General features: G+C 40.0%; 1 protein-coding gene across 2 annotated transcripts; it reads left to right on the top strand.

Moving 5' to 3' along the window:
• The first annotated feature begins 101 nt into the window (after positions 1 to 101).
• On the top strand, positions 102 to 27,942 carry WIPF1 (WAS/WASL interacting protein family member 1). 2 transcript variants are annotated; one of them, XM_053471469.1, is made up of 8 exons: positions 102 to 370; positions 18,645 to 18,725; positions 21,164 to 21,293; positions 21,742 to 21,909; positions 22,598 to 23,377; positions 24,309 to 24,515; positions 25,738 to 25,851; positions 26,029 to 27,942. In XM_053471469.1, exons 2-8 carry the CDS (start codon positions 18,678 to 18,680, stop codon positions 26,082 to 26,084), a joined length of 1,503 nt encoding a protein of 500 aa, XP_053327444.1. In that variant the 5' UTR covers positions 102 to 370; positions 18,645 to 18,677; the 3' UTR covers positions 26,085 to 27,942. The 2 variants fall into 2 exon arrangements, with proteins under 2 accessions (XP_053327444.1, XP_053327445.1); XM_053471470.1 differs by lacking the exon at positions 102 to 370 and adding an exon at positions 4,895 to 5,004.
• The last annotated feature ends 54 nt before the right edge of the window (positions 27,943 to 27,996 follow it).

The raw sequence follows: 27,996 nt of genomic DNA, 5'->3' as shown, positions 1-27,996 counted from the left end.
AGCTGGAAGGCCGCATGTGGGGACTGTTACATCACTGATTTCCGGGCTGAGGGGAAGTCTGAATTTTTTTGCACAACTCTCTGGGAGAGTCTGAAAAACAAGGCAAAGCCGCCGGGTGGCGGGACAGCGAGGGGCACAAAGCACCGCCGGCGAGCGGCCAGTAAGTGACAGCAGGCAGGGCAGGGACTCGCTGCGGCTCCCGGGACGGCACCGCTGGATGGGTGGGGCCGGGCTGATGATAGACAGGAGAGGTTGTCATCTCCTCGGCGTTATCCCCGCTGTTGAATGTCTCTGCCGTGTCATCTAAAGCAAAGCAGCAGTCGGTGCATATCAAGCACACGGACCGGGAAGGACCGCTTAATCCGTACAGGTATCTAGTGGCTAATAAGCAGAATGGCATGGGTTAATCCGTCTAACTTTATGGCTGTAGTACTTACTCTGACTGTTCATCCGGTTAGGCTGGTGACGGCTCTCTGTACTTTTAGAAGTTCTGCCGCTTTGCTGGAAGCCCTTGGCTGATCTGCCGGGAAAGTCTTGGAGGCTCCTTAGAAGTTCTTAGAAGTGTAAAAGGCATGCTGTAGAAGGGGGCATTCTTTGGCAGAAGAGCTTTCACTCTTTCTTCTGTGATGCCATACACTGCATGCCAGATCTGCATGTAAAGATGTTCTGCAGCAGTTACTGATTGGGGAGGAATAACTTTTTTTTTCTGTATAGCTGGCTGTGTATTTATTGCCTGTGTGAGTGTAGGAATAAGTGACGTGTCAGCATAAATTGGTATTTGTTATCCTGAAGTGTAGCCATCAGCATTTTAGTAGGAAGTAAGTAACATTCTTCCACAGCGCTCCGAGACCGGGCCACTTCGGATGTCTATATTGGGTCCAGCTGTGTCAATGCGGCGACAGACCCATTCCGTATATAAATGTATATAATATATAATACAGGTCACAGTGCGTTACCGATGTTTAGGTGCGCTGATGTATCATGTTAGTAAATTATAGAGGGTCTGCACTAATTCCATGTTAACCCTTAGAGTACCCTGCGGTTGCGCAACATGATTTCATTCTGTTTGTTCTTGTTCGGAGTGTCTTTTGACCCTCTAAGGCCTCTGTATAACCGTCAAGAGCGGCATCAGTAAGAACCCACAGGCACCGGTCTTACAGCATAAGGCCGGTTATTATTATTATTATTATTTATATAGTGGCAACAATGTATACAGAGATTGTTACAGTCCATACATTCAAAGCATCTGCCGAAACTAGACTAGGGCAAAAAGCTGACAATCTAGAGGGAACAGTTTATGAAGGATAGTGCCTCTCCTGAATGATGGTATTTTAGGTAAAGGCACGGTCCTAGGCGTAGGATTAGCCATGCTTTGTTTTGGTGATAGCATCATCTTGGTAAAGCAGTAAATAAATACTCATATCCATTACAATGTAACATATCGCCTCTAAGCCCCTTATTTCTGAGCAAATCACAAAGTCACATAAAACACCTCTTAAAACCAAAGGGTTCCTCTTTTGGCATTAGGTGTTCCATGCGTATAACCAAAGTATATTTTAATATATACAATAGGGCATCACAACGCACCGTTATCATTCATATGCAAAGCCTCTGTAGGCGACAGGTTCCCTTTAACTTGCCATACTTTATATCTCTGCATGAGAACAGGTGAAATGTGCGGTCTCATATCATAAAACGTCAGGAGCATGTCGAAGAGGTTTTTTATTCTATTTTCAGTATCATTAGAACAGGAAAAAGCAGAATGTGGAAAAAGCTTTGCGGGTACATTAAAGATGATGCTAGACGGCTTTTATAGAGCAATAAAATGCCCGTGTACCGAAAGGTCTCTTTTAGATAAATTCTGCAGTAATTATAAGGCCCGGTCTGCTGTTTTCATATTAACTCCTTGTTGGATTGAAGTTTCTCGTTGAGGAGAAAACAGTCTTCTAACTTAGGACTTGTTTTGTTAAATTCCAAATGACAAAGAGTTTTATAAAGTCACAGCCGGGAACTCTGTTTTATAGCCAGTGGCCAATTACTGCGGTTAACGGGCCGCATGCATAATCAGTGCCCTCTGACAACAGGTCAGCGATGTGAAAATACAGTATGGGACCCATAGGTGACATTCAAAGCTATGCGTAAAATCATTGAACATAGTTGTGTCAGTGTCACAGTTGTGTCAGTGTCATAGTTGTGTCGGTGTCACAGTTGTGTCTGTGTATCGATATTTGATCACATGGGGTCAGTGAGTAGAATAGGATGCACCTTTGCAGGTGGTCTGTTGCATAAAACGTGTTTGGAACGAGTTCAGAGCACATAAGCATAGATCGCATATCAGGTCCGGACTGGCCATCTGGCACATGCTGCTGGCCGCCATGGCTCCATTAACCCCCGACCTGCCGCTCCAGTGGCAGATCAGGTGCTGCAGCGTGTGACCGCCGGCTGGATACCGTGACAATGAAAAAGTACTGTGCGTGTTTATCACCGTAATTATCTGTAGATAAGAAAATATCCTCATGAAAGCTGTGATCGGTGGCAGTCTGTGACAGGGTCTGTGTTATCTGATTCATTACCTGTCCGGAAGCTTTCTCCCTTCTTCTAGCCCATCCTAAGAAAAGCTGTCTGATCCGGCAACTGGTAACTCAACAACACAGGAGAGATGGGGAGTGCTCTTGGGTTGGGCAGCCCTGTCTTTTTGTGGTGGTCATGGTTAGAAAAACCATATTCTCATTTTTTTTTTTATTTAATTTTTTCCACCATTTATTTCGTTATTTCTTTCTTCCTTCCTTCTACAGCTTTCTAATCTAACTATTTAACCCCTTTATTTTTCTTTGTTACACAAACTGGTTAACCATCAATCTTCCTCAAACATCTTTAACCACAGATCCTCACCTTCGTATGTGGCATCTCCCTCCTCTTTTCTTAAGTGCCATTTTAACCCCTCTCTTAAATATTTCATAATCTGACTGCAAATAAGATCCATCTGGCCCATCTTGTCTTCATCAGTCCTTGGTCTGATCTTAGATTCAGGACAGTTACATTCCCTTACAGTATTAATATGCTGCAGGAGTCTCTGACCCTCTAGTTTCAGAAAATGACCTCTTGCTCTTGTTATGAATTTAGGAGTAAATTAGTAATATCCCCTGGGCATTCTACGCTTTTTCTAAAGTTCTATAAGTTAATAAGACCATTGCATTAGACTTTCATCGAAACGGCCAGACGATTGGAAGCTAAGATGTTAACGTCCCAAACATCTGTTAGATATGCAGTTTGGTATTTATGACCACATATTATAAAAAAACCAGTTTTCTGGTAGCGAGTCATCTCTGGAACAAATGACTGAGCTGAAAAACAAAGAAGCAATAGAACTGAACCTTGTAGTTTGCTTTAAAATATAAATGATTGACCTATTGTCCTTTTTTGTTCCTGTTTCTTCTCTTCTTTTCAACTATCCTGTCCCCAGACAGAAATTGTTCCGTGCAAAGTGAAATGAAGTCCAAATATTGGCGTGCAAGATTATTTTCAAATTACTGCCTGCATATTGCCATACGAAAGGAAAAATAGGCCAGAGGTGTCTGGATTATCGTGTAATTTACTATTTTTAAAATGTCAGGGGAAAAAATGTAGCAAGCATTAAGTCTACAGAAAAAAAGCCCAACTACAGATGACTCTCATTATGCTTAGACAACCAGTGGCAAGATAAGCATTGTCCGTTGCCCTTTTTATTTATTTTTTAATTATTGCCCACTGTGCTCTCGAAAAGCAATGTTTACTGTGTGAAAGAGAGAGAAATTTGATACAGATTTGCAAGCATATATAGATAAGATTTTGAAAAATGTTGGCATGGTGCATTACTGCCTGGTGCATGATGTGTTTTTCCATTACATATATATATATATATATATATATATATATATATATATATATATATATATACAGTTGTGTGTAAAATAAAGCACATCCTCTTAAATTCTATGGTTTTACATATCAGGACATAATATCAATAATCTCTTAGCAGGTGTCATGATTTATTCAACAAAAACAAAGCCAAAACGGAGAAGCCATGTGTGAAAGACTAAATACACCTTATGATTCAATAGCTTGTAGAACCACCTTTAGCAGCAATAACTTGACGTAATCGTATTCTGTATGACTTTATAAGTCAGTCTCTCACATTGTTGTGGAGGAATGTTGGCCCACTCTTCTTTACAACGTTGCTGCAGTTAATTTAGGTTTGCAGGCATTTGTTTATGGACAGCTTTCTTAAGGTCCCACCACAGCATTTCAATCTGCTTGGGATCATTGTCCGGTTGCATGACCCAATTTCGGCCAAGCTTTAGCTGTTGGACAGATGGCCTCACATTTGACTCTAGAATACCGTATTTGCTCGATTATAAGACGAGGTTTTTTTCAGAGCAAATGCTCTGAAAAATACCCCTCGTCTTATAATCGGGGTCGTCTTCTAATCAGACCTCAAATAGATTTCAAAGAGGGTGTACTTTCTTGTTACACTAGAATATGATGATATTTTTAAGAGACGTGCCCACATAAAAGTGAAGTATTTCTTTGAAGAACTAAAATTAAAAAAATACATCATCTCTCAACAGCTTTTCCTTTGTTTCTACTGTATAATCAATTCTAACTATAGAAACAAATTTGTTGAAATGTAGATGGGTGTCATTGTTTTGTGGTGCTGCTAAATGGTGCATTGTGGTTATTTGAATCTGAAACAGGAAGGTATATGTTACACCATCAGTACCTTCAGCTAATGAGGTATGAAATATGATGTGCTTGCTCAGTGTATGGTACACATTTCCGGTTAATGCTTTTAGGAAGTTGTTGCTGGGTTTCTTCACAATGTAGATGTTCCCAGTCTTTTCTGGTGAAAGAGCCACCAGTAGTTGCTTGATGACCTTCCAGAAACTTGCATTGGGTTGATAACTCTGTACCAAAGCTGAGAAAAGCCTTCTGCATCGGTTTATAGTGTGTGGAACGCTAGAAAAGGTACGTGGTAGCTATAACTTATTACCTTTTTTCTTACAGTATTTTTGAGTGGTGCTGTTACTTTTCATGTTGGGTAGCTGGCTGTCTAATCCTGCTAATGGCTTGGCCATGCGCTTTATCTATTTCATCGAAAACCGTACATTTGAGTGCATTTGAGCATACACGCCACTGGCTGAACACCTATTTTTTTTTAGCGCATGGGGTTACTGCTTATTTGCTGGTGGACAGACATGCAAAGGTATTGGAAGTTCATGTTCAAGAGCTTACAATCCATTGTAGTGCTCATGATTGTGTCCTGCTGGCATCAGTTTGGCACATTGGTACAGAGGCATCTCCAAAGACTAAACTTTCATCAAGTTGAAAGCATAATACTCGGGTTCCCTAAAGAGCTTTTCTGTTTAATTATTATTATTATTATTAATATTATTTATTGTTTTATATAGGGCTATCATATTCTGCAGTGCGGTACATTGGGTAGACAGGACAAAACAAGTCATATATAACATAACAATTTAACTTACAGAAACAACAGGTGAGGAGGGCTCTCTTGAAATGATCTTGTGATCTCTATAATGCACAGGCTGTAGAATTTGTTGATGTCTTGCTTTAAATAACAATAACTCTGTACCTTATAGCATTATGTACCCCAATAAGCTTTTTCGGGTCGTTCATAAGTTTATATATTGTTTTCAGAAGCCACAGCCTTGTTGGAGGACAGAGTGTCAATGGGGAGTATGTGATTAAAATAAATCTCCGTGTAGCACCACCCTGCAGCTGTGGGAAGCCTCGCCGGCTGCTGGAGCGAGGGAAATGCTCATATAAGCTTACAGTATGTCTCATTAACGAACCGCAAATCTCTTATAACAACATTTGCTTCTTTTATAGATTCAATGGTTATTTTTAATCACTCTTTTTGAATTTGTTAGCAAAAGAAGGCTGTATTTTATGGTCATATTTTTTTTCCTGCCGACCCCTGGGCAAGCAATCCATTTGGTGGAGATTCTCATGGAGATCTTGATTTAATTTAGACAGTTGTCTCATGTAAGTGGAATACAAGAGAGAGAGGCAGTCCAGGAAGGATGACCCCAATTTTAAAAGGCACCGTTGCCAATAATCATTTTATTAATGGGCTAAATGATGATTGTTAACCTAGAATGTTAGTGGGTGCTTATTATTATTGAGGGTACATCTGATGATTCACCTAGCTGCAAAAGCTGAGTGAATATGGTGTTTGTGTGTGTATCATTATTATTATTATTATTATTATTGTTATTATTATCAACATGCCCACATTCATTCAACACCACACACAGCCTTAGACTGATATAATAGGTAAAGAGGGCCCGCTCGCAAATTTACATTCTCGAAGTCCGGCTCAACACTGGGAGGCATGGTTATGAACAAAATATATTTTGCTGGTGCGTCCTGTTGTTCCTTTTCTGGATTTGTCGTACTTTACTTAATATTGTTGTGCCATGTTGCTTTTAAAAAAACATTGTCGATTGGATTTCTTTAGCTGGTTTTGGTTTCCCGAGTGTGATAGGGTTGTCCTCTGTCGGTGTCATTAATAGGGTTAAATCATCCCTCCATATTGTAGTATGATCAGAGCAGCAGAAAAAAATGCACAAAGAAGAGGAAGTTTGCTGTAATTTGCAACTTTTACAGGAAACGAGCCTCTTTTTTTTTCATTTGAGAGGAACTTAAAGCGTGTGAAGAGGCTTACTCAAGCAACACAGGTTAGTGATTCTTGTAAATATCGTTTCCAACAATGAGATTCCAAAGTGTTAAAAAGTAACTAGCTTTAGATCATCCTGAGTGGTGCCTCCGAGTTTAATCTACTCATCAGGTGGTTTAAGTGACTCTCGCCATGTGCTTGAGTCAGGTGAACTTGGCACAAGAATTCCCTGCATGTTTGTTGGAGCTGCACAACAATCAACGTGCTTTTGCGGTTTGGATAACAATAAAGTAATTGTTTTTAGTGCCTAGAGCTATAAAAAAATCAAATGCTAATTCCTACAAATGGCCAGCCATGATTTTCATGTACTTGATTTGCTTATACATCGCACATAAATAGTCATGCCCGCGGCGGTAACACTGGTAGAAAATGTATGCTTCATGATTCAACTGATAAAACCCTAAATTTGTGGATTTTACCCTTTCACGATTGGCACACTGAATGCAATAGAAACCATCTAGCCAGCGATTTAAAGGAGATTACAGATTGTTACACATGGAAGTATCCAAGTATATTGTACAGTATACTCCTAAACAATCTGTGTGCATCTTGGTTACTCCAATAAATGATTCCATCCCGTTAACCACTTACAGGTGTACCCCGCTGCTCTTCTATGCTTAACATTTTCCCCACTACAGCATTATTAAACACCGGCGGTGCGGGGTGTTTCAGAGAGTGACATGATCCACATGGCGTAATATTCACTCCACATCCTTCCATATACCTAACCAGAGTGTACCCTGACTTGCCAACTTATTGGATAATAGAAACCAGATCAAGATAACATATCATATATAACCAACACAATAAAAATCAGAAATATAAAGAAAAAGAATTCCAATGTGAAAACAATACATTTTCACATTAACATATCAGACCATAAAACGACCAGCTTAGTCTTATAATGGTTATCTATATCTAAAGAATTTGAATGTGCTGTAGAAAAATGAACCAAACATCCAGCAAATGCTGGCAATTTTACCCCATCCAATGCCATATTACGTTAAAGTATAAGCCTTAAATTTGCACAGCTCTTTGTCGATTTAGACTTTTTGAAGCTAAAATGTGTTGAGATCTTTGCAAAGTTAAAGTCTTCTTTTTAAAATAAACAGTAATTGTGAAAAGTTTTAAATTGTTAATGAAAGTATAATTATTCTGTCATGTAGCAGCATTGTCATGATGTCATGTAGCATGATGTCATGTAGCAGAATACTGGCCTACTAAAATTGCAAGGAACTATGAATATGTAAAAGTTTCAAATTTACAATAAAAAAAAGTCCTCAACTGTTGACCACAAAACCTTCTTACACATAACTTTAGTACTATCTTTGTACATTTTTGGAAACAGTATCTGAACTTGTTAGCTTTGTGGCTTTTTTTGTGCGACTCCTGTCTACAATGTATATCTCTTAAGTATGTTGCAAGGTTTAGCGTGACATCTGCAACCATTTCCCTGCTTGTCCTCTTTTTTTTGTAGAGCGTCTTACTTTTTGTATCTATCCCTATTTATTGTTGCTTTTGAGACTCTTGCCCCATAAATTGGCGTGCTTGTTTCAAACAGGGCTAATAGGTAGTGTAAATAATAGTTTTTCAGGGGCTGTGTGGCATTATCTGCAGGTCTGCCAACAACACATGGTAAATGAGAGGGTCTGACACTGTAAGGACCCATAATTTGTGTCTTAAATGAAATAATCCAGAATTATATGGAGTTATGATTTGCCAAAAAATGTTTCTAAGAAGGAGACTGCATTTTATTAATCAGTCGTGCATTTCGTCGTCACACTTACCTCCTATAGGGGTTGTGGCACAGCTACTCTGGCTTGACCTACATCACACCCCACGGTGGTCAGGTCTTCTTCTTCTGAGCAATAACATCCTCGCATGAATCCTTCTAGTTTTTTGTGGTCACTTCCGAGTCAATTGCCCAGATCATGTCATCTCGTTTGGTACTGCAAATTGGCTTTAATTATTTGTGTCTTGACACTGGCTTATATCCCGATTATGATATTTGTTATGTGTCTAGTACTTCAGGTCGCCTGATTGATCTGCTGTTGCCAACGTTACTTTGTCATTAACCCTCTTCCCCCAGTTATTAGAAGATTGTCTGCTCTGTTTCTCTATAATTCTCAATAGTTTTTCATCTCTTTCAAAAAATAATTTAGGCAGAACTGTCCCATCTTGTAAATCGTACCTATCACCTTTTTTCAGTGTGCTATTTTACAAAAAACGTGTACATATCCCGACATCGCTGACACTTACTGTATGAATTGCTGCCCTTTCTATAGAATGCAATATGTATAGTACTGTGCAAAAGGTTAGAAAAAGTGCTGTAAAGTAAAAACGCTTTCAAAAATAGCTTATTTTTATCATTTAACAAAATGCAAAGTGAGTGAACAGAAGAGAGATCTTAATCAAATCAATATTTGGTGTGACCACCCCCTCTGCCTTCAAAGCAGCATCAATTCTTCTTGAACACAGTTTAAGGAACTCGGCAGGTAGGTTGTTCCAAACAATGTGGAGAACTAACTACAGTTCTTCTGTGAAATAAGCCAGCCTCAGTTGCTTCTCTCTCATCATTGCATCCCAGACAGACGTTATGATGTTGATATCAGGGCTCTGTGGGGTCATACCATCACTTCCAAGACTTCGTGTTCTTCTTTGAGCTGAAGATAATGACTTTGGCTGTATGTTTGGGTTCGCTGTTATGGTGCCAGATGTCTCCCTGATGGTATTGCATGATGGATACGTATCTGCCTTTACTTCTCAGCATTGAGGAGACCATTAATTCTGACCAGATCATCTTCAGAAATGCAGCCTCCACCATGCTTCACTGTTGCCTGCAAACACTCATTGTTGCATCGTTCTCCAGCTCTTCGGCGAACAAACTACCTTCTTCTACAGTCAAATATTTCAATTTTTTTTCCTATGAAGACCACTTCTGACCAGACGTCTCTGGACAGTAGATGGGTGCACCAGGGTCCCACTGTTTTCTGCCAAAGCTGAGCTGATAGCACTGCTGGACATCTTCCAATTGCAAAGGGATGCAAGAATTATGTGTCTTTTATCTGCTGCACTAAGTTTCTTTGGCTGACTACTGCGCCCTCAAAATTGCCCATTTATTTGTGCTTCTTTAAAGGAGCTTGGACAGAATATCTGCCTGAACATCCCCTGTCTGCCTTGCAATTTCTACTTGTGAGAGACCTTGCTGATGCAGTATAGCTACCTTGTGTCTTGTTGCTGTGCTCAGCTTTGCCATGGTGAATGACTTTTGACATTAAACTGTCTTCGGCAACCTCACCTTGTTAGTGAGTGTGGCTGTTCCTCACCCAGTTTTATTCCTCCTATACAGCAGTTTCTGTTTCAGTTAATGATTGTGTTTCAACCTGCATATTACATTGATGATCATTAGCACCTGTTTGGTTTAACCATGCCTCTAAGTATACACCTACAAAACCCCTGCCTAGAAGTCTACCTAGAAGAATTCATGTGGTCGCGAAGGCAAGGATGGTCTCATCAAATATTGATTTGATTTAGATTTTTCTTCTGATCGCTCACTTTGCATTTTGTTAAATGATAAAAATAAACTATTAACATGTCTATTTTTCAAAAGCATTCTTCCTTTACAGCATTTTTTCACGCCTGCCTAAAACTTTTGTACAAAACTGTATGTCTTCTGGGGAATTAGTCAAAAAATCTTGCATAACGTTAGTGATATGGAACATGATGTGGGCTCCCTCTGTGTTAATAATACAACTAGTTACAGGAATTGAACTTCTATACTTTGTCTGATAATATTCCGCTTAAATGGACAGCACTATAGCAGAAGTAAAAATAGGAAGTGTGTCTTCGCACTGTGAATTGCGGTCAGTTAGGTAATAAAATGCAATGGTTTATTTACTATATATGTATTATTAGATATTAAAATACAACATGAAATGGTTTCCCCTCAGGTGTTTTTTTTATCATCTCTCAAATCTGGCACTTGCAAAAACTATAATAAACTGTACTATGATTTTTTACATAACAGCTATGTTTTACTTTGTAACTTTTAAAAGTATGGCTGAATCATGTTAGCCTTATTAGTACCACGATTTTGATTTGGTTTGGATTACATGCGTACCCTAGTGCATTATGGTATATATACAGTATTTAGGGTACAGTGGTACCAGGGATAGGCAAAAGGTTTGTGGCAAGCTTTGTGAAGGTCCATAGAACATCATTAAATTGTCCACCACAAAGCCCTGTCCATCATGAGCATGGTGTCTGCCGCTGAGTGGTACACAGTGAAGATTGGATGTTTGTGGGCAGTCGCGCTGACGTCGCGGGTACACGCCATTTATTGGAGGGGAAGGGGACTGGTAGTAGGGCGAGCCGCAATGCCGCAACCAGGAGTTTCCCCTCAGTGACTCGAAAAAGTGGTGCTTCACCCGGAGTCTCCCAGGTATTCCAGTACACTTTCCGTGAATAAAACATGAGGGCTGATAATCTCCCACGTTCCTAAGATTCTAGGTATAGGTGGCAACATATTTTGTGAAGATAAGACACACCAAAGGTCCAAAAATGGCAAGTTTTGTAAAATCACAAGGAAAGGCAAGGTAACCCAAAGGAAGGATTGGGGTAATCAAAATGAGAGACACAGTGGTTTCATTCTTAGATGTTTTGCACAGTGAGTTTTAGTCTCCACGACCATGTGCATCATCCAATTCTGTGGAGAATGGCTTCCTGTTTCTTCAGTTCTCTCGATAATCTACGTGGCTTGTGGATGAGGATATATTTGTAAAATTTAACTATTTAACCATTTTTTTTTAACCATTGATCTTCCCCATTAGCATGCTGGAGGAACATCATGTTTAGTTCCAAAACAGCTGCAGAGCTGTTCGTGTCCTGTTCTGTACCCCAAATTTGAAAATGAATAGACACAAATAAATGTAAGATGAAATCATGACCATCAGTGGAAATACCCTTCCCTTCCCTGGAAATACCCATATGAGAGAATCTAATATAATAAGTGCAAGTGATACAAGACATAGGCATCTGATGGGCAACAATAATGCTTTCTCTGTGTGTGGCCAATACAGTTTTTGTGTATTATCTCTAGTTCCAAGTGAAGGGTATTTAGACAACCGTTTAGCTAAACAAATCATTCTGTAGTCTACTGTGTTTTCTACATTGTCACTGAAAACTCTGAAGAAACATTGTCATACAGAGAAGCCCCTATATCCATGTAGCTTTGGTAACCCCCAGGCAAGAAGATTGTGGATGAGAGTTTTTCATTAAACTACATCTTGGTATATGTATAAATATATATATGTGTATATATATATATATACATATATATAGATATATATATAGATATATATATACAGAGTTGACCCTGATAGAATTTATTTCAACAAACCGTGTGTTTAGAGACACATTATTAGAGCTGAAACAACGAATCGATAAAATCGATAATAATCGATAACGGAAATCATCGATAACGATTTCCGTTATCGATTAATCGAGTGATCAATTCGTTGTTGGAGCACTCGGCTCCTTTTACTTACCTCCGCGAGCGTTCCCCGCTTCTGCTACACGCTCTGCAGTCTCCGCCTTCTTTTAGCTACGTGACGGATGTGACGCGTTCCGGAGGTAAGTATTCTTCATGTCTATGTGCACGGATCGCACAGAGCCACTCGCACAGAGCGGTTCGCTCTGTGCGAGTGGCTCCACTCGCACAGAGCGGTTCGCTCTGTGCGAGTGGCTCCATTCGCACAGAGCGGTTCGCTCTGTGCGAGTGGCTCCATTCGCACAGAGCGGTTCGCTCTGTGCGAGTGGCTCCATTCGCACAGAGCGGTTCGCTCTGTGCGAGTGGCTCCATTCGCACAGAGCGGTTCGCTCTGTGCGAGTGGCTCCATTCGCACAGAGCGGTTCGCTCTGTGCGAGTGGCTCCATTCGCACAGAGCGGTTCGTGAGTGTGGGTGCAGGGCAGAGTGGGGGTGGGGGTGCAGGGCAGAGTGGGGGTGGGGGTGCAGGGCAGAGTGGGGGTGGGGGGTGCAGGGCAGGAGACTGGGTGCAGGGCAGAGTGGGGGTGGGGATGCAGGGTGTGAGTGTGGGTGCAGAGCAGAGTGGGAGACTGGGTGCAGGGCAGAGTGGGGGTGGGGATGCAGGGCAGGGTGTGAGTGTGGGTGCAGGGCAGAGTGGGTGCAGGGCAGAGTGTGGGGGCAGGGCAGAATGTGGGGGCAGGGCTGGGTGCAGGGCAGAGTTAGAGACTGGGTGCAGGGGCACAGTGCAAAGTGCTGGGTGCAAAGTGCCAGTGCTGGGTGCAAAGTGCCAGGGCTGGGTGCAAAGTGCTGGGTGCAAAGTGCCAGGGCTGGGTGCAAAGTGCAAAGTGCTGGTGCAAAGTGCTGAATGCTGGGTGCAAAGTGCTGGATGCAAAGTGCCAGGGCTGGGGCAAAGTGCTGGGTGCAAAGTGCTGGGTGCAAAGTGCCAGGGCTGGGTGCAAAGTGCTGGGTGCAAAGTGCTGGGTGCAAAGTGCTGGGTGCAAAGTGCTGGGTGCAAAGTGCAAAGTGCTGGGGCAAAGTTTCTTGAACAGTAATAGTCCACCTCTTTTCAGAATGTTTGGGGTTATTTTGTTTCATAAATATTGTGTTTGGGTTCTTGTACTTTGAAAATATTGTTTTTTATTACATCATAACAAAATAAGAATGTTAATGTAAATTTTAAGTTGTTTTTTAACATCCAGTTCATTAAATTCTTTTAAATAAACGAAAAATTTGCATATTGTTTTTTTTTATCCGATTAATCGATTAATCGAAAAAATAATCGGCCGATTAATCGATTATTAAAATAATCGTTAGTTGCAGCCCTACACATTATTGTATTTATGGAAATTTTTGATGTATAAATCACCGCTAAAATTAACTTGCAGGGACTGTTTTAGTATTCTTTGCCCGGGAACTCCCATTCTAGCAGGTCTAATGTTCTAGTGTAAGCTTTTTAAAAAATGTATGAAAGCAGAAGCTAGATTTCCCCTGATAAAAACTAACACAAGATCATCCTATTGCAAGGCTGAAGTCCAACAGGAACTTACATTTGCACGCGTCATACTTTCAGAGAAATAAACTAAAGGAAGTGGTACGCTGGTCGAAAAAAAGAAGAATTTCCAGAAAATATTTGAGTCTTATAATAGTCTTAAAAAACAAAGTAAGACTTTGACAAAGCAGGTTGACAGCAAGCTACAGTTAGCAAAGAATAGAAGAAAATGGCAAGTGTATCTTCTATTATTTTATTATTAGTAGTATCAGATTAAAAATGTTTTCAAAAATATTGTTCTGTTTTTTTTTAAACAGTCTTACTGTTTGCATAATATAACGTTTTCAGGCAGCTGTATATATTTTAATATTTTTTAATGTATAAAAAGTCAGTTTGCTTTCTCTATATAACCTTCTACTTCATATACTATGTGAGAATCATGTATTTTAGATTCTATTAGCAGTGCTGCACTAACCATGGCGATTGCGAAACACACGTCTTATTCTTTAAATATGTTTTTCCATGCATAGACCTCACTTGACCTTAAGATGAATGTGCTGAGTAACCTGAACTGAACTACAGTATTACAGCTGTGCTCACGTGCACCCGTCTCTAAAACAGGGGCCATCCCCACTGTTCACAGCTGTCCCAGGGTGGGCAACCACTCCTGCTCTTCTCACCAAACTGTTGATGACCTGGAACTGTGGGCCAGCTGAAGGTCATGGGATTTGCAGTCTAACAGCTCTTTGTCCAGCCTTGGCAGGGCTTGGACACTGAAAGCTAAATGGGTTATCCAATAATAGATAACTTGGTATAGTTTTGTAAGAGTAATTGTTTTTAGCTTTGCAGAATGACTTTAAAGCGACAGTAAGGACTAATTAAAATGTGGGTTCTGCGATATGATTTTGAAGGGAACATACAGGCGGTTTTTCAGGTGTTGTGGGCGAGAGCGGGCGGTCAGACAATGTACCTGTGGGTCCCAGTAATCCCGCGCACTCCTGCAAGGCTGCCTTCGCGCACAGCATCTCTTCTTTTGTTCCGCCCAGCGGAGTCACGTGAATTTACATCACATCACATGACTCTGCTCCGTTCCTGCTTCCCCTGGGAGGGACAAAAGAAGAGACGCTGTGTGCGAGCAACGCAAAGGCAGCCTTGCAATAGTGCACGGGAAATCTGCAGTTCAGGTAAGGGGGTGGGGGAGTTTGTATGAACGAGTATCCATGATTGAGGGAATGAATGAGTATCTGTGAATGAGGGAATGAATGAGTATCTGTGAATGAGGGAATTAATGTTTGTGAATGATGTTTGTGGGAGCGGGCGGGATTGGACACATATATTGCGGGAGCGGCAGGAGTGGAACACACGTTGCGGGAGCGGGCGGTAATGGTTAGAAATTCGGCAGGAGCGGGATTAAGAAAACAGTCCCGCACAGGGCTCTACATCAGATCTCCGAGTCATTCAGGTACGAGGGAGTGGGTGCTTCTGCTTTGCACTAAATAGGAAGGCTAGTTGTAGAACTAATAATTAATAAACTGTGGATAATCTGTGTTATCCTTTAACAATCCTATTGGAAATTGCAGATAAAACGACATATTAAAAATAGGGTTTGGATCTTTAAAGGCAAACTAGATAACTATCACAAATTTATGTGATTTCAAGAGTTTTTCCAGATCAGATAATATTACAGGCTCTCTGACAGACAGAGACATCAATCTAATGTCACTCTGTGTTATTGTACTGCAATACATTATTTAATTCGTCAGGTTATAGATGCTACTTTTCTTTCCAAGTCCATGATGACACAGGTCAGTGTTTATATGGCCGTTCTGTAACCTAAATGGTTAATTGATGTGTCGTAGCCAGGAAATACAAATGTCTTCTAATTTAATATTGGCAAAGTTCCACCAGCATTTGGCTCATGGCAGTTTCATGTAACTTAAGGTTACTCTCTGGATGAGACACACTGGTTAAAGAAAGATTTTGCTGTATTTTTGCAGATTATGCGGTGTCCTGCTGAATAGTGGGATTGTTAAATGAGCAACACTGAACTTTAAGAGGCCTGGTAATCCGTGCATTCCTTTTTTGTGACTATAGGCAGAACGGCTGTCCGACACACAAAGGGGCTCTATAAGAGAGTCTCTCTTCCATTTGTCTAAAGATGTATTTTTTGGCTTGGATTTTTTTTTGATACTATATGGAATGACGTATTTTTTTTGGAAAGATGTCCATAAAAATCTACTCAGAAGTGCATCTTGAATCACTTTGCAGCAATAGAACTATAACTATAAAAGAAAATGTAAAATCATGTATATTTTTTCCATTATTTATTTAGTGCAAATACGTGGTTAGTGGGGGTTAGTTTAAGATTGATGCCAGGTTGGCAACTTAACATGTGTTTTTCTGAGTCAGTACATTCATTGTAGGGAACCCGATGCCTTTTATGCCACCGCATTTAAGACTTTGCTAGAAGACATCAGGGTGGTCATATCCCGCAGAAGCTGGAGCAGCTCTTCTTGGCTTGCCCTCTCATTACCTGTGTCGTACAGTACATAGCTTATAGTGTTTTTACTGAATGAATTAGGATTTTTATTTTTATTAAAGAAAACCTACCTTTTTTTCTACATAATTTTAAGGGTACTCTCAACACACTTGGTATTTGCCATGGTAGCCTAGAGCTGGCTCTAGTCTTTGGGACCATTCAGTTGAATTTAGGACTGTTCTCAGAATGATGCATTACTGATAAAATAAAACGTAAATATACACTCACTGGCCACTTTAATAGATACAGACTGGTTTGAGATGACAGAAAGGCAACAGTAACTCAAATAACCACTCATTACTACCAAGGTATGCAGAATACGCACAACACGAACCTTGAAGCAGACGGGTTCCAGCAGAAGACCACACCGGGTGCCGCTCCTGTCAGCTAAGAACAGGAAACTGAGGCTACAAATCACACAGGGTCACCAAAATTGGACAATGGAAGACTGGAAGAACGTTGCCTGGTCTGATGAGTCTCTATTCCAGCTGTGACATTCAGATGGCAGGGCCAGAATTTGGTGTAAACAACATGAAATCATGGATCCATCCTGCCTTGTATCACCAGGCTGGTGGTGGTGGAATAGTGTGGGGGGACATTTTCTTGGCACACTTTGGGCCCCGTAGTACCAATTGAATGTTTCCAGCACCTTGTAGAAAGTATGTCACGAAGAATGAAGGCAGCTCTGAAGGCAAAAGGGAGTCCAACCCGGTACTAGCAAGGTGTACCTAATAAAGTGGCCAGCGAGTGTATAAGTGCTGGAATAACATGGTCCGAGCACAAGCGTACATTAAAATGTGATATTAAAATCATATATTTTTTACGCCTGGTTCAATTGGAAGCGTTACCGATGTCCAGACTCGTTTATCTGTTATTTAGTAAGCATTAGTTATGCTGCCGCGGAGTAAAGGAACGCCAAAGACGATCCCTAGCTACACCGGCACAATTTAGCGTAAGAAAAGCAATGGAAAATATAATACATGCCAATTCATTTGGCACAATACAGTCCCAAGGCTTGCGTGAGCATGGAGACTCTGTCTCCCCCGAGCGGTGGATTCCCTGTTTGTTAAGGGCCATAAACGTTTCTTTGTAAGACCCGACCTGCCGCATTTTGCCTCGCTGGGTTTCAACAGCTGGAAACAGAAAGCAGCAGAAAGACAGGATGGCTGTGGGTTTGCTGTAAGCACAAACCTTCCTGTTTCAGCTTCTTGGCAGGAAGCTTCCGAGCGCAAGAGCGTAGATAATATTCATGAGAGCACGGGGCAAATGGCAGCGCTCCGCACAACCTTAAAAGTCAATCGAGCTATTATTACATTGCTTTTATTTATATAGCACCAGCAGAGGCTGTGGCGCTGTTACAATGTAAAATGACAATAACATTAACGGACGTTAAAGCATACTGGTAGAGGAGGAGGAGAGGGCCCTGGTCTTGTGAGCTTACAACAGAATGTTACTCAAAGTTCTTGGCTATGCTTTTGAAAGTTCTTTCTAATTAATAACGCGTCGCCTTGTACCTATTGTTACAAAGAAAATAAACTGCTCCATTGTCCATTGTTTAATGTTAGCAGCCATGATGGATGCTAACAATATACTTTATGCACCTATTGAAATGCTTGGGTATTAGTAATGAAGAAAAGAAACACTTTTTTTTTTAACAGTATCCGCCATGTTTTTCCTTATCGTTAGAAACTTTTTACATTGACTACACTGAATAACAAAAACAATTATCTACAACAAAATTTGACACACAGAAACAGAGAATTTGATGGCAGATAAGAGCCGTTTCGCCCATCTGTCCATGGTTTCATCGTAGGAGCCATATGCCTATCTCATTAATTTTTAAATTACGTCACTATATTAGCCTCTACCACTGCTGCTGGGAAGCGGTTCTACTTATCTACCATCACCTCAATAAAGTAAAACTTCCTGCCATTTTACAAAATACATTTTTGTACAGTCTGAATAATTCTTTAAAGAGTAAATAAGGCTCCATTTTTTCAGTTCAGCTGTTGGCTTCACTATCCCTGTCTCTTTGCAATTAGACCAGCATTCACTGTGAAGCGCTGCTCTGTTACTCATCTAGCAGCTGCCTCCTGGCGCCACTTTCTTGGGAGCAATGATTATCTGCATGGGCTGCATTAGAAGCTTAAAAAAGCTTCATTTCCATTATTTTCATGTGTTTTAACCCCCCGAGGAAAGAATAAAATGGCAGATCTGCTATTCCTAGCATGTAGGCTCAATATTTTTGTTTAAGTGGGATAGCACCTTTAGCATATGTTAGGAATTGTTGTGATACCTATAGCTGTGCATTGGCAGCGGTGTTGCTAATAAACTTATTTTTGTTGTTAACAGGTACTGGAGAAGACTTAGAGAACTTATTTAAAGATGCCTGTCCCCCCTCCACCCCCACCTCCTCCACCTACATTATCACAGGTATTTTATTATATTATTATATTTATTATATTATATTATTGTAAGAAAAAATACACATAAAGTGAAAGAAAAGTGAAAAGAAAGTACATTTATATATATATATATATATATATATATATATTATTACCATCATGTTTATATAAAAGTTGAGCTCGTTTCACTCAGTGATGTCATCTGCGTACTTCTCAGTGTGCTGAATTTGTCATTAGTTTTTATAACAATTTACACAATATGTTAAAAAATACGGGAATATAAAAGTGGGAAACATGACTAGAATAATGTTTTTTCCTCTGTCCGAGTCTGCCTTTTTAATTTGGATTAGAGCTTTTTATAGAGTCACACTTCAGTAATTCCAAACTGAGCACCTTTTATCCATGGGTTTTTATGTTTTTTCTTGCTCTACTATTTTTTGTAAGAAAGCAATGATAAAACTTACAAAATATTTTTTTTGAGGGACATCAACTTTCAGGTAGTTTTTTTTTGGCTATGTAGGTTTGATGATATCGCCTTATCTGATTTTCCATGCAGTGTTATTTAACTTTGTGTGCTAGTTGATAAGGTAGAGCAGCCCCTTCTTGCAATATTACAATCTAGAAGGAATGGGGTGCGGGAGGCATCAAAAAGAGACCAGGATTTTAACCGTAGAATGGTACATTTTCACTTTACAGTGCTTATTTGCTTATTTGTCACATTCAAATGTTTCAGATTATCCAATTTATTTTAAAGAAAAAAAACCAAGCAGAATCCCAAAACAGGCATATAAATGTATTACCTACTACAGATAAAGTCAGTGAGAGGGACCGTCCGTAGTGAAACCTCACCCTTATTTCTAAATTCAAGTTAAAAATAAAAAAATGATACATTTCTTCATGACACAGGACAAAAACATAACAAAACAAAACAAAAATCCTCAATAGAGTATCTATCTTTAGACATGAGACCCATGTCTTCCAAAAAAGTTCTAATTTTGACTCATCGGTACGCAGAATATTGTCCCAAAAGTGAGAGGAGCCTTTGTGTTCTTCTGTGGTCAGCAGTGGCTTTCACATTACATCTCTCCCATGGATGCCATTTTTGTGCACAATCTCTTTCTTATTGTGGAATTGTGAAAGCCTGCAGTTCTTTATATGTTAGTCTGGGTTCTTTTGTGACCTCTTGGACGAGCCATCGATGCACTCTTGGAGGAATTTTGGTCGGCAGCCACTCCTGGGAAGGTTCACCACTGTTCCAAGATAATGGCTCTCACCGTGGTTCACTGGAGTCTCCAGGCCTTAGACATTAGATGTCATGACTTTGTTTCTCACCTGTTTTGAGACCTTTTACCCTGCTTGACTTTGCATGACAGGTTCTATTTAATGATGTTTAGATTCAACAGGGCTGGCAGTAATCATGCCTGTGTGTGTGTGTGTGTGTGTGTGTGTGTGTGTCTAGTGAAATTAAACCCAATTATCAATTACATCTGGCTAATTGGTTCATTTAGCAACTAAGAGGGCAATTACTTTTTCTCATAAGGCCAGGTAGGGTTAGACCGCTTTTCCCTTCTGTGTATGAAATCATCATTTAAAACTGCATTTTGTGTTTACTTGGGTCATCTTTCTCTAATCTTAAAATTGGTTTAAAGATCTAAAGCATTTCAGTGTGACAAGATATGCAAGAATAGAAGAAATGGGGGATTAATTTTTAGCTGCCTTAAGCCTGTTGTAACTTATGCTTTATGTCGCATTCAAATGGCGGCATTTTGGATCTGCCCATTGTTGGCATTAGTTGAAGTCCACATCAACAACTCCAACTCCAAGGTTCATTGTAACAGCAGTAGAATGATGCACGGAGTGTATACGTATATGTCTGTTGCTCTTGTATATCTCTGTCTGCATATTTCTTTGAAGCTGTCCCATGGCACTGAGCTTCTTAAGTCACTCCAGCAATTCCTTGTACACGTATTCTCCAAAAATAGTTATGTTTTCATGGCTGTTGTTTAAATGTGAATACTTTCCTCCTAGTTTGGCAAACATTCGGCCCTTCCAGGACACAATTGGCAGTCGGATTATTTGAGCAGAGGAATGTTTTGTTACACATAACACTTTCCACATAAACTTACTGTGTTGTGATCTCATTAATATAAGATCCCCCATTCTGATAGAATGTCAAATCGGTATCTGGGGAAAAGAATCCTCTGTCCTGTCATTGTAATGTATAAAGTTTTCAAAGTGGTCTTATCCCCATAGCAACCAGTGAAAGAATTGAGCCAGAACTGCCCTTTCTAAGTGACCTCCAGTCTATACAGCTATAGAAACCCAAACAACATACTCCTTTTTGTAGTGATATATGTTATATTTATCTTTCATATATATCATAATTTAGTGGTGTGTATTAACATAATAAGTATTTTGTTATTGATATAGAAGGGAGCAATGTGTTGACTAACATGTTTCCCGTAGGCGAATACAGAGAAACCTGCATTGACCAAATCAGAGCTGTCAGGTCGAAATGCACTTCTGTCCGATATCTCCAAAGGGAGAAAGCTCAAGAAGGCTGTTACCAACGACCGGAGTGGACCCATTCTTGATAGTAAGTCAGTTTTGTGGATGCTGATCCTAGTGACATTTGCTTGGCACCCATCAATTTTCAAACCCCTACTGATGGACTCACGGAACTTTTGAACAGAAGCCATAATGGTTGGAAAAAAAGTAGAATAGTTAAATTTGCTTAAATATTGTTTACCCTTAATTGACTTAATAGGCAGTTGTGCCATCAAGCTACATGGGTGTGCTGAGCAGCTCCTCGGAGTGTTCTCTATAGGTCCTGGGGAAGCTGGGGGATCTTATATAGTTCTTGTCTTAAAAAACGACATGTATTTTTCTTTAATAAACATAGAAACATAAACATAGAATTTGACGGCAGATAAGAACCATTCGGCCCATCTACTCTGCCTGTTAATAAGTCGGTGATTTATTTGAGCATCATCTTAGTGAATTGTCAACATAAAGCAACAAAACTCACTTGTTTCTTTCCACAGAGCCTAAAACGTTGTCGGGAGGAGGAGGTGTTGTCGGTGGCAGCAGTGGGGGCCTGGGTGGAGGCGGCGGGGGTGGCGGAGGAGGAGGATTTGGTGGACCGCCTGGTTTAGGGGGCTTGTTCCAAGGAGGAATGCCAAAGCTTCGATCTACAGGAAGCAGAGAAAACGGTAACCACCTTTACAAACACATTTAACCAAATCCCCTCAAAAATATATGGGACCTGGCATGTAAAAATAAATATTTATCAGTAGAATATAACATTTCTTTATATGTTGTTACCATTATTTAAAATGATACCAAGATAGTTTTTTAAAATCTTGCCTGTCTGAAGTATTACAAATATTTTACCAACCTCTCTGTCCTGGTGTAGAGGAAAATTGTTGATTATCTCTTAAAGAGGATAACTTGAGCACAAACTCATATGCCATATACAGTAATGTTGGTTAGCATTGACAAAAACCTGGTGATATCACGTGATATTTTGAGTGACTTTCGCTACACAATCACCACACTGAGCTGATTCTTTATGGTAATGCTAATGAAGTCCCTTCCTGGATAGACTTTCATTAGTTAAAATATCTGGCTTGGAAATTAACAATAAGCCATTGTTTTGTTTCGCACATGCAGTATAATAAGGAGCTTGGGTGTTTGACTTGGCTGAGGCAAGAGAGCTAAAACCACATACAAATAGCTAATATGCAGCAGCCAGAAAACATATCAGGCAAAAATCAGAAAACAGCACAAAATGTTTTGAAAAGTTTGGTTGAAAATTTCATGAAGCCATATTTGTTGAATATTGGAGTAAGCCTCTTGTATAGCTGCTGAGTTAATGCTTCATTACAACTGTTGTTTTAGAGTCAGTGGGAAGCAGACCTCCGATCTTACCACCTGGTGGAAGAACATCAATGCCTAAACCCTTTGTTCCACAGAGTGGACCATCAAGGGGACCTGCCCCTCCAATGGGTTTGAGGACCACTCCAGAAACTCAGAGAAACCGTATGCCTCCCCCACCACGAAATGATATTAGTCCTAGATCAGAGAATGCACCTCCCTCAGTTCACAGTTTTCCCCGACCAATGCCTTCAAGTCTACACAACAGAGGTCCACCACCAGTGCCAGGAGGAAGCAGGCAAATGAGCCCAGTGTCAGCTCCACCCATTCCCCCACCGTCTACTTCAAACAGGGTTCAGGGATTTGCTGGAACCAACAGACAGATGCCGCCATCAGTCCCTCCATCTGTTCCTTCCATGAACAGGCCACCACCTCCTCAAACCCATAGCCGAGGAATGGAAGACAGACCTTTACCCCCTCCAGCAGGAAACAGGCCATCTCTCGGTAGGGATATGCCTCCACCTCCACCACCTCAAAATAATAAGCCACCTGTTCCTTCCACACCAAGACCAATGTCATCTTCCCAGCCCCCACCTCTTCCTCCGGGTAGACCAGGACCACCTCCTCCACTTCCACCTACTCCAAGTCCCATGGAAGATATGCCAAGACTTCCACACCGTAATTTACCTTTAGCAGGAGCTCCTCCACCTGCCTTACCTCCTGCAAGGTCTGGCCATCCTCCTCCTCCTCCACCTCCTAATGAGAGGCCTCCTCCTCCTGTTCGAGATCCCCCTGGTCGATCTGGTACGTATGACTTTTTAATGTTAAACTCATAAAGCAATCTAATGCCAATGGATCCTGTGCAAAGTCGTTATATTCTTGCAACCATCATAGTTACTACACTGCCTAACCTCATCAAAAGTCTTCAGTTTGTGCCTGGAATGCAGCCATATTTTCAAAATCTGTTACAAACACTCTCCTCTTAGTTGTATGAAGAATGATACATTTTATAAACACTATAGTCTGCATGAAGGTGTCTCAGAAATAATGGCATGATACAGTGTCTCAATCCGTCATCATTTGTACTCAAATGAATTATTTGTACCGCAGACCAGGTGCGATATATGTTTATTATAAGGCTAATTTTAAATAGATATAACTGAGTTATTAATTGTTTCTTTTTTATTATTATTATTTTGTTGTGTTGTTTTTTGTTGTTAATAAGAACAATAGTATTCTTTGCAGAAGTTTGGAAAAGCTATTACCATGTCATCTTACTGGTTTTGACCTAAACAATAAAACACCTGAACATTCCCTGAAAAAAATAATTTACAGCTGACTTTCCATCAGAGATAAGATTGTTTTAATTAATAGAATAACATTTAGTGGCTGCGGTGAATACAAAAGTAATGCAGCCAGGCACCCAAGAAAGTTTCCGCTCTGCACACCACATTATTAAATATGTCAGACTTAAGAATGCAGCGGGATATGTGCCTTCAGGAGCGCATGTATATCTCTCCAAATGCTTTAACCCCTTAAGGACAATGGGCGGTTCCTTAAACCCATTGAAAACAATGCATTTTGAGCCCGTACATGTACGGCCTTTGTCATTAAGGGACTAAGTCACTGTGGGCACTAGTGTGTGCCTTTCCCAGAATGCATCTTACTGACGCCTTTCACTAGGAAACCACGGATTAGAGGAAATAGTAAAGTTCTTAATTTTCTTATTTTTTAGGACAACTTCTACCACCCCCTCCTGTGAGTAGAAATGGTATCGGTTCCAAGGGACCTTCAGGGCCACAGCCACCTTCTAGGGGAAATCAAGATAGCCAAAGAAGTGGAGCGCGCCCCCCTCCTCCTCCGGAAAGGCCAGGCCTTGGACCCCTGCCGCCCCCTCCACCTCCATCATTAGCAAGAAATGGTTTTCAAGACTCATTTGAAGGTAAGAAAGTGTTCCGGAGTATTTAAATTAGCTTCAAGTGGAGAACCACATTAACACATTCCATGCCAGATGGTGTGCAAAGCAATGGATTCCCAAACAAAGCAAGCATTCTCATAATGTTATTCTTGGTTGAGAAGCCATGATCGTACAAAAGGCCCTGTTTTAGCTTGATTTTTATTTCCAATGCATTTACAAATCAAGCTGTGTGATAGATGAAATATTCCATAAACCTCTTCCTTTTTGGTAATGCAGCATTTCCTTTGTGAATAAAAAACATAAATAGAAAACATCTGATTGTTGCAGCACCACAAAAAATGTACTATTCATAAAAAGTTACGTTTAACTTTTAGTGGAATCTTTGCTGGCCGTATAAGTATGTTTAAAAAAAAAATCACACCCCAACAACAAAACATTTTTGAGGACGGTCCACTGTGTTGTTAAAATACCTTAACCCCTTCATGACAAAGGCTTTTTTAATTTTTTTTACATTTGTGGATAATAGCATCTTCAGCATTTCTGCTAAATCCTTGTCCTTCTGTAAATTCCCTCCTTCTACATTAGTGTACCTACACAAATTATATGTTTTTCCAGGACAAGTAGGACCTTTTTAAATATTAACTAATAACCACACATTTATTCATATACCCGTCCTGAGTTTTGATGCATCTCATATGCATAGGATTTTGGGTTAGTTATAGGACAATTTTCAAATTTGATATTCTTTAGTGTCGTAACTGCAATAGTACTCACAGATCTCAAAACCGCTAAAAAAAAATATGTTTCTGAAAATTAAACAATACAGGGTATTTCACTATGGTCATTGACACGGATAATGTCATTTTACATGACATTATTTTGTACATCCACTTTACCACCAATTTCACCCAAAGTTAGCGCAAAAAAAAAAAAAAAAAAACTTTGCAACCCTGCTTTGAATGCTTTGAATTTCTTGGTATTAAATATTTTCTTTAACTTTGTGCATTTTTTTAAAGAAAGATTCTCCATATTTTTTGCACTGCTTTAGAGGTTGAATGTTCATGTGTTTTTTCACATACGGCTTTGTAGGAGAGATATAGACATTTAATGGATGAGCATGAACTAAACAACACTGCCCTCTATTTAATTCAAGTTAGAATTCTACTCATGTATATAACACTGTAAACAATACTAAAACAACCATTTTATGCACAGTAACGGTGATATTGTTTTTTTCTCCTTCTAGATGAATGGGAAAGACGGTTTTCATTTCACCCACTGTCAGATCTTCCACCTCCAGACCCATTTATTCCTGTAAATAAAACATACCCCAGCAAACTTGTACGAGGGGACAGCCGAAGTAAGTATAGGTGCCCTTACCAAAAGCCTGGCGTCCACAGGTTGATTTAAACTGTACATATATATGGTTGGTTTGGGAAGGGGTTATAAGCAAAGGAAGCAACATTCCCATGTACGCTAATTCCCATGAAACCCGTAAAAATAAACTAAAGCAAAATATTTTACTGGTCTGTTTTAGGTGGTTCCACCAGGAAAGAAAGAGGTGCTCCTCCGTTGCCACCAATACCGAGGTGAAGGGGATTTTGCCCACCTATGGATTCCTGAAGCTCATTGGCCAGGAATAATCTGATATTGCTTATGTGTTGAATGGGTTAACATCCAGTTGGGATTGGTTTTGTGAATGCAAAGGTGTAAAATGAATAGGGCATTGCACATTAACGTAAAAAATCAAGAGAGAACATATGATCCTTCAAGAAAAAGCCCACAGCCCGCTAGTTCCTCTGGTTGTCAATAACATTTATTACACAAGTGCTGCAGTTATTTAAACCACCTGGAAGGTGCTGGGGTGATTAAAGTCATTAGAGATCTTCATATATGCAGCCAGTCAGTTAAAAATGCAGTTTATGTATTTTGTACAAAAAAGATAACCTTTCTCTTTATAAAGTACATCTCATATAAAGTTGTGTAATTGCCAACATTTAGAAGCTGCGGCTGGAATACTCAATGAACCTATTCATTTTGGTGGAGATCCTTCTGCCCGCAAAGCTAATAAACAGCGATTGTTATTTTAGTTAAGTGATCCTTATTGCAGTCCTTGGGTTCAATGGCTCCCGCCTCACCCTTTTGTCTACAGACCAGGTCATAATATGTGACACCTTAAGCACCCATTACCGGTATGTGATCAAGTAGCCAAGCATTCATTCTTTACAGTAATATTGATTTAAAAAATACAATTTAACCTCCTATGGAGCTCAATATCACCATTCCATACCGGGTAAATCTGTAAGTATTTTCTGTGACCAGGGTATTTATATGCTCTATTTTAGTAATCCAGATTATCACTTATGCATGTAACTGGTAACGGTGTTCAATGCACTTTCGATAGCTCTCTTAGATCGTAGATTCTCACTGGTAATCCATATAATTCTGGATTTAGCGTGACGCCGTACAACCAGATTTACAGTGGCAGGAACGCAATAGAAACGTTGTTTCCGGGAAATGAATTGTTGCACTGCTAGGCATGTTTATTTTGTTAAGGTCTTCTCCTTGTGCAAGCCATTCCCATTTTTAGCCTTTGTGGACAGAAAAGTTATGCTAAGCACAATCACTTGGCACTCAAACAACAATGGAGTGTATCCCGTGGGGTCACCTTATTAGCTAAAATACAAGGAAACACAACTAGCATCACACAGAATTCAGCAAAAACTACCACTCTGTGTCTATAAAGACCTCACGTTGCTACACGTTGCCACCAAAGTCACCTGAACACCAAGTAGGATAAAACCATTCGCATGGGCATATGTGTAAAAAGAAACGTTTATGGTCCAGGCGGAGGGACTCTGTACCAACCTTCACTTTAGTACTCGTGTGTATCATTTTTATGACTTCATGTGACAACTGGCAACAGGCTTTTAGTAAATAAGACTTCTACATTCAATGTATATACAGATGCTGATTTTTGTTTCATAGGTTTTTGCTACCAAAGAGTTTTTGTTCTATAAAAAATGAAAAAAAAGCAAATATATAATTACATTATTTGTTGACGACATGTTTACGCATTTTTTAAGGGTGTTAATTGTTTTTGTATCTTGTGATTTTGAAGCACAATGTTTTAAGCATAAATGATTTGTTAAATGTTGTGTGGCTCACTTAATAACGAGCACCTACAATAATACAATATTTTCTGCTGCGGTTGCTTTCCCATTGTTTCAGGTAGTTTTTAACGTGGTGCTATAACTGATAGCACTATAATAAAGCGTACAGGTGTTATGAACAAGTATAATAATAATCTCACGTGTTTCTGTATCCGGCTTATACCGTGTGTTGTATTGTTGATCACCTACTGAACTATATACTCCTGCTGTGCTCAGCCGGGCTCTATGTATACTTTCTGGAGAACTATATATTAAAATGTACACATGTACTCAAACAATCCTTATTATTACTAACAAAGCTGGGCCTGGGGTTACCAGACACCTAGGTGGCA

Source organism: Spea bombifrons, chromosome 7, assembly GCF_027358695.1.
Source record: "Spea bombifrons isolate aSpeBom1 chromosome 7, aSpeBom1.2.pri, whole genome shotgun sequence".
NCBI classification, from domain to species: domain Eukaryota; kingdom Metazoa; phylum Chordata; class Amphibia; order Anura; family Pelobatidae; genus Spea; species Spea bombifrons.
Note: the sequence above shows the minus strand (reverse complement) of the source record. Positions and strands in the feature narration are given on the sequence as shown.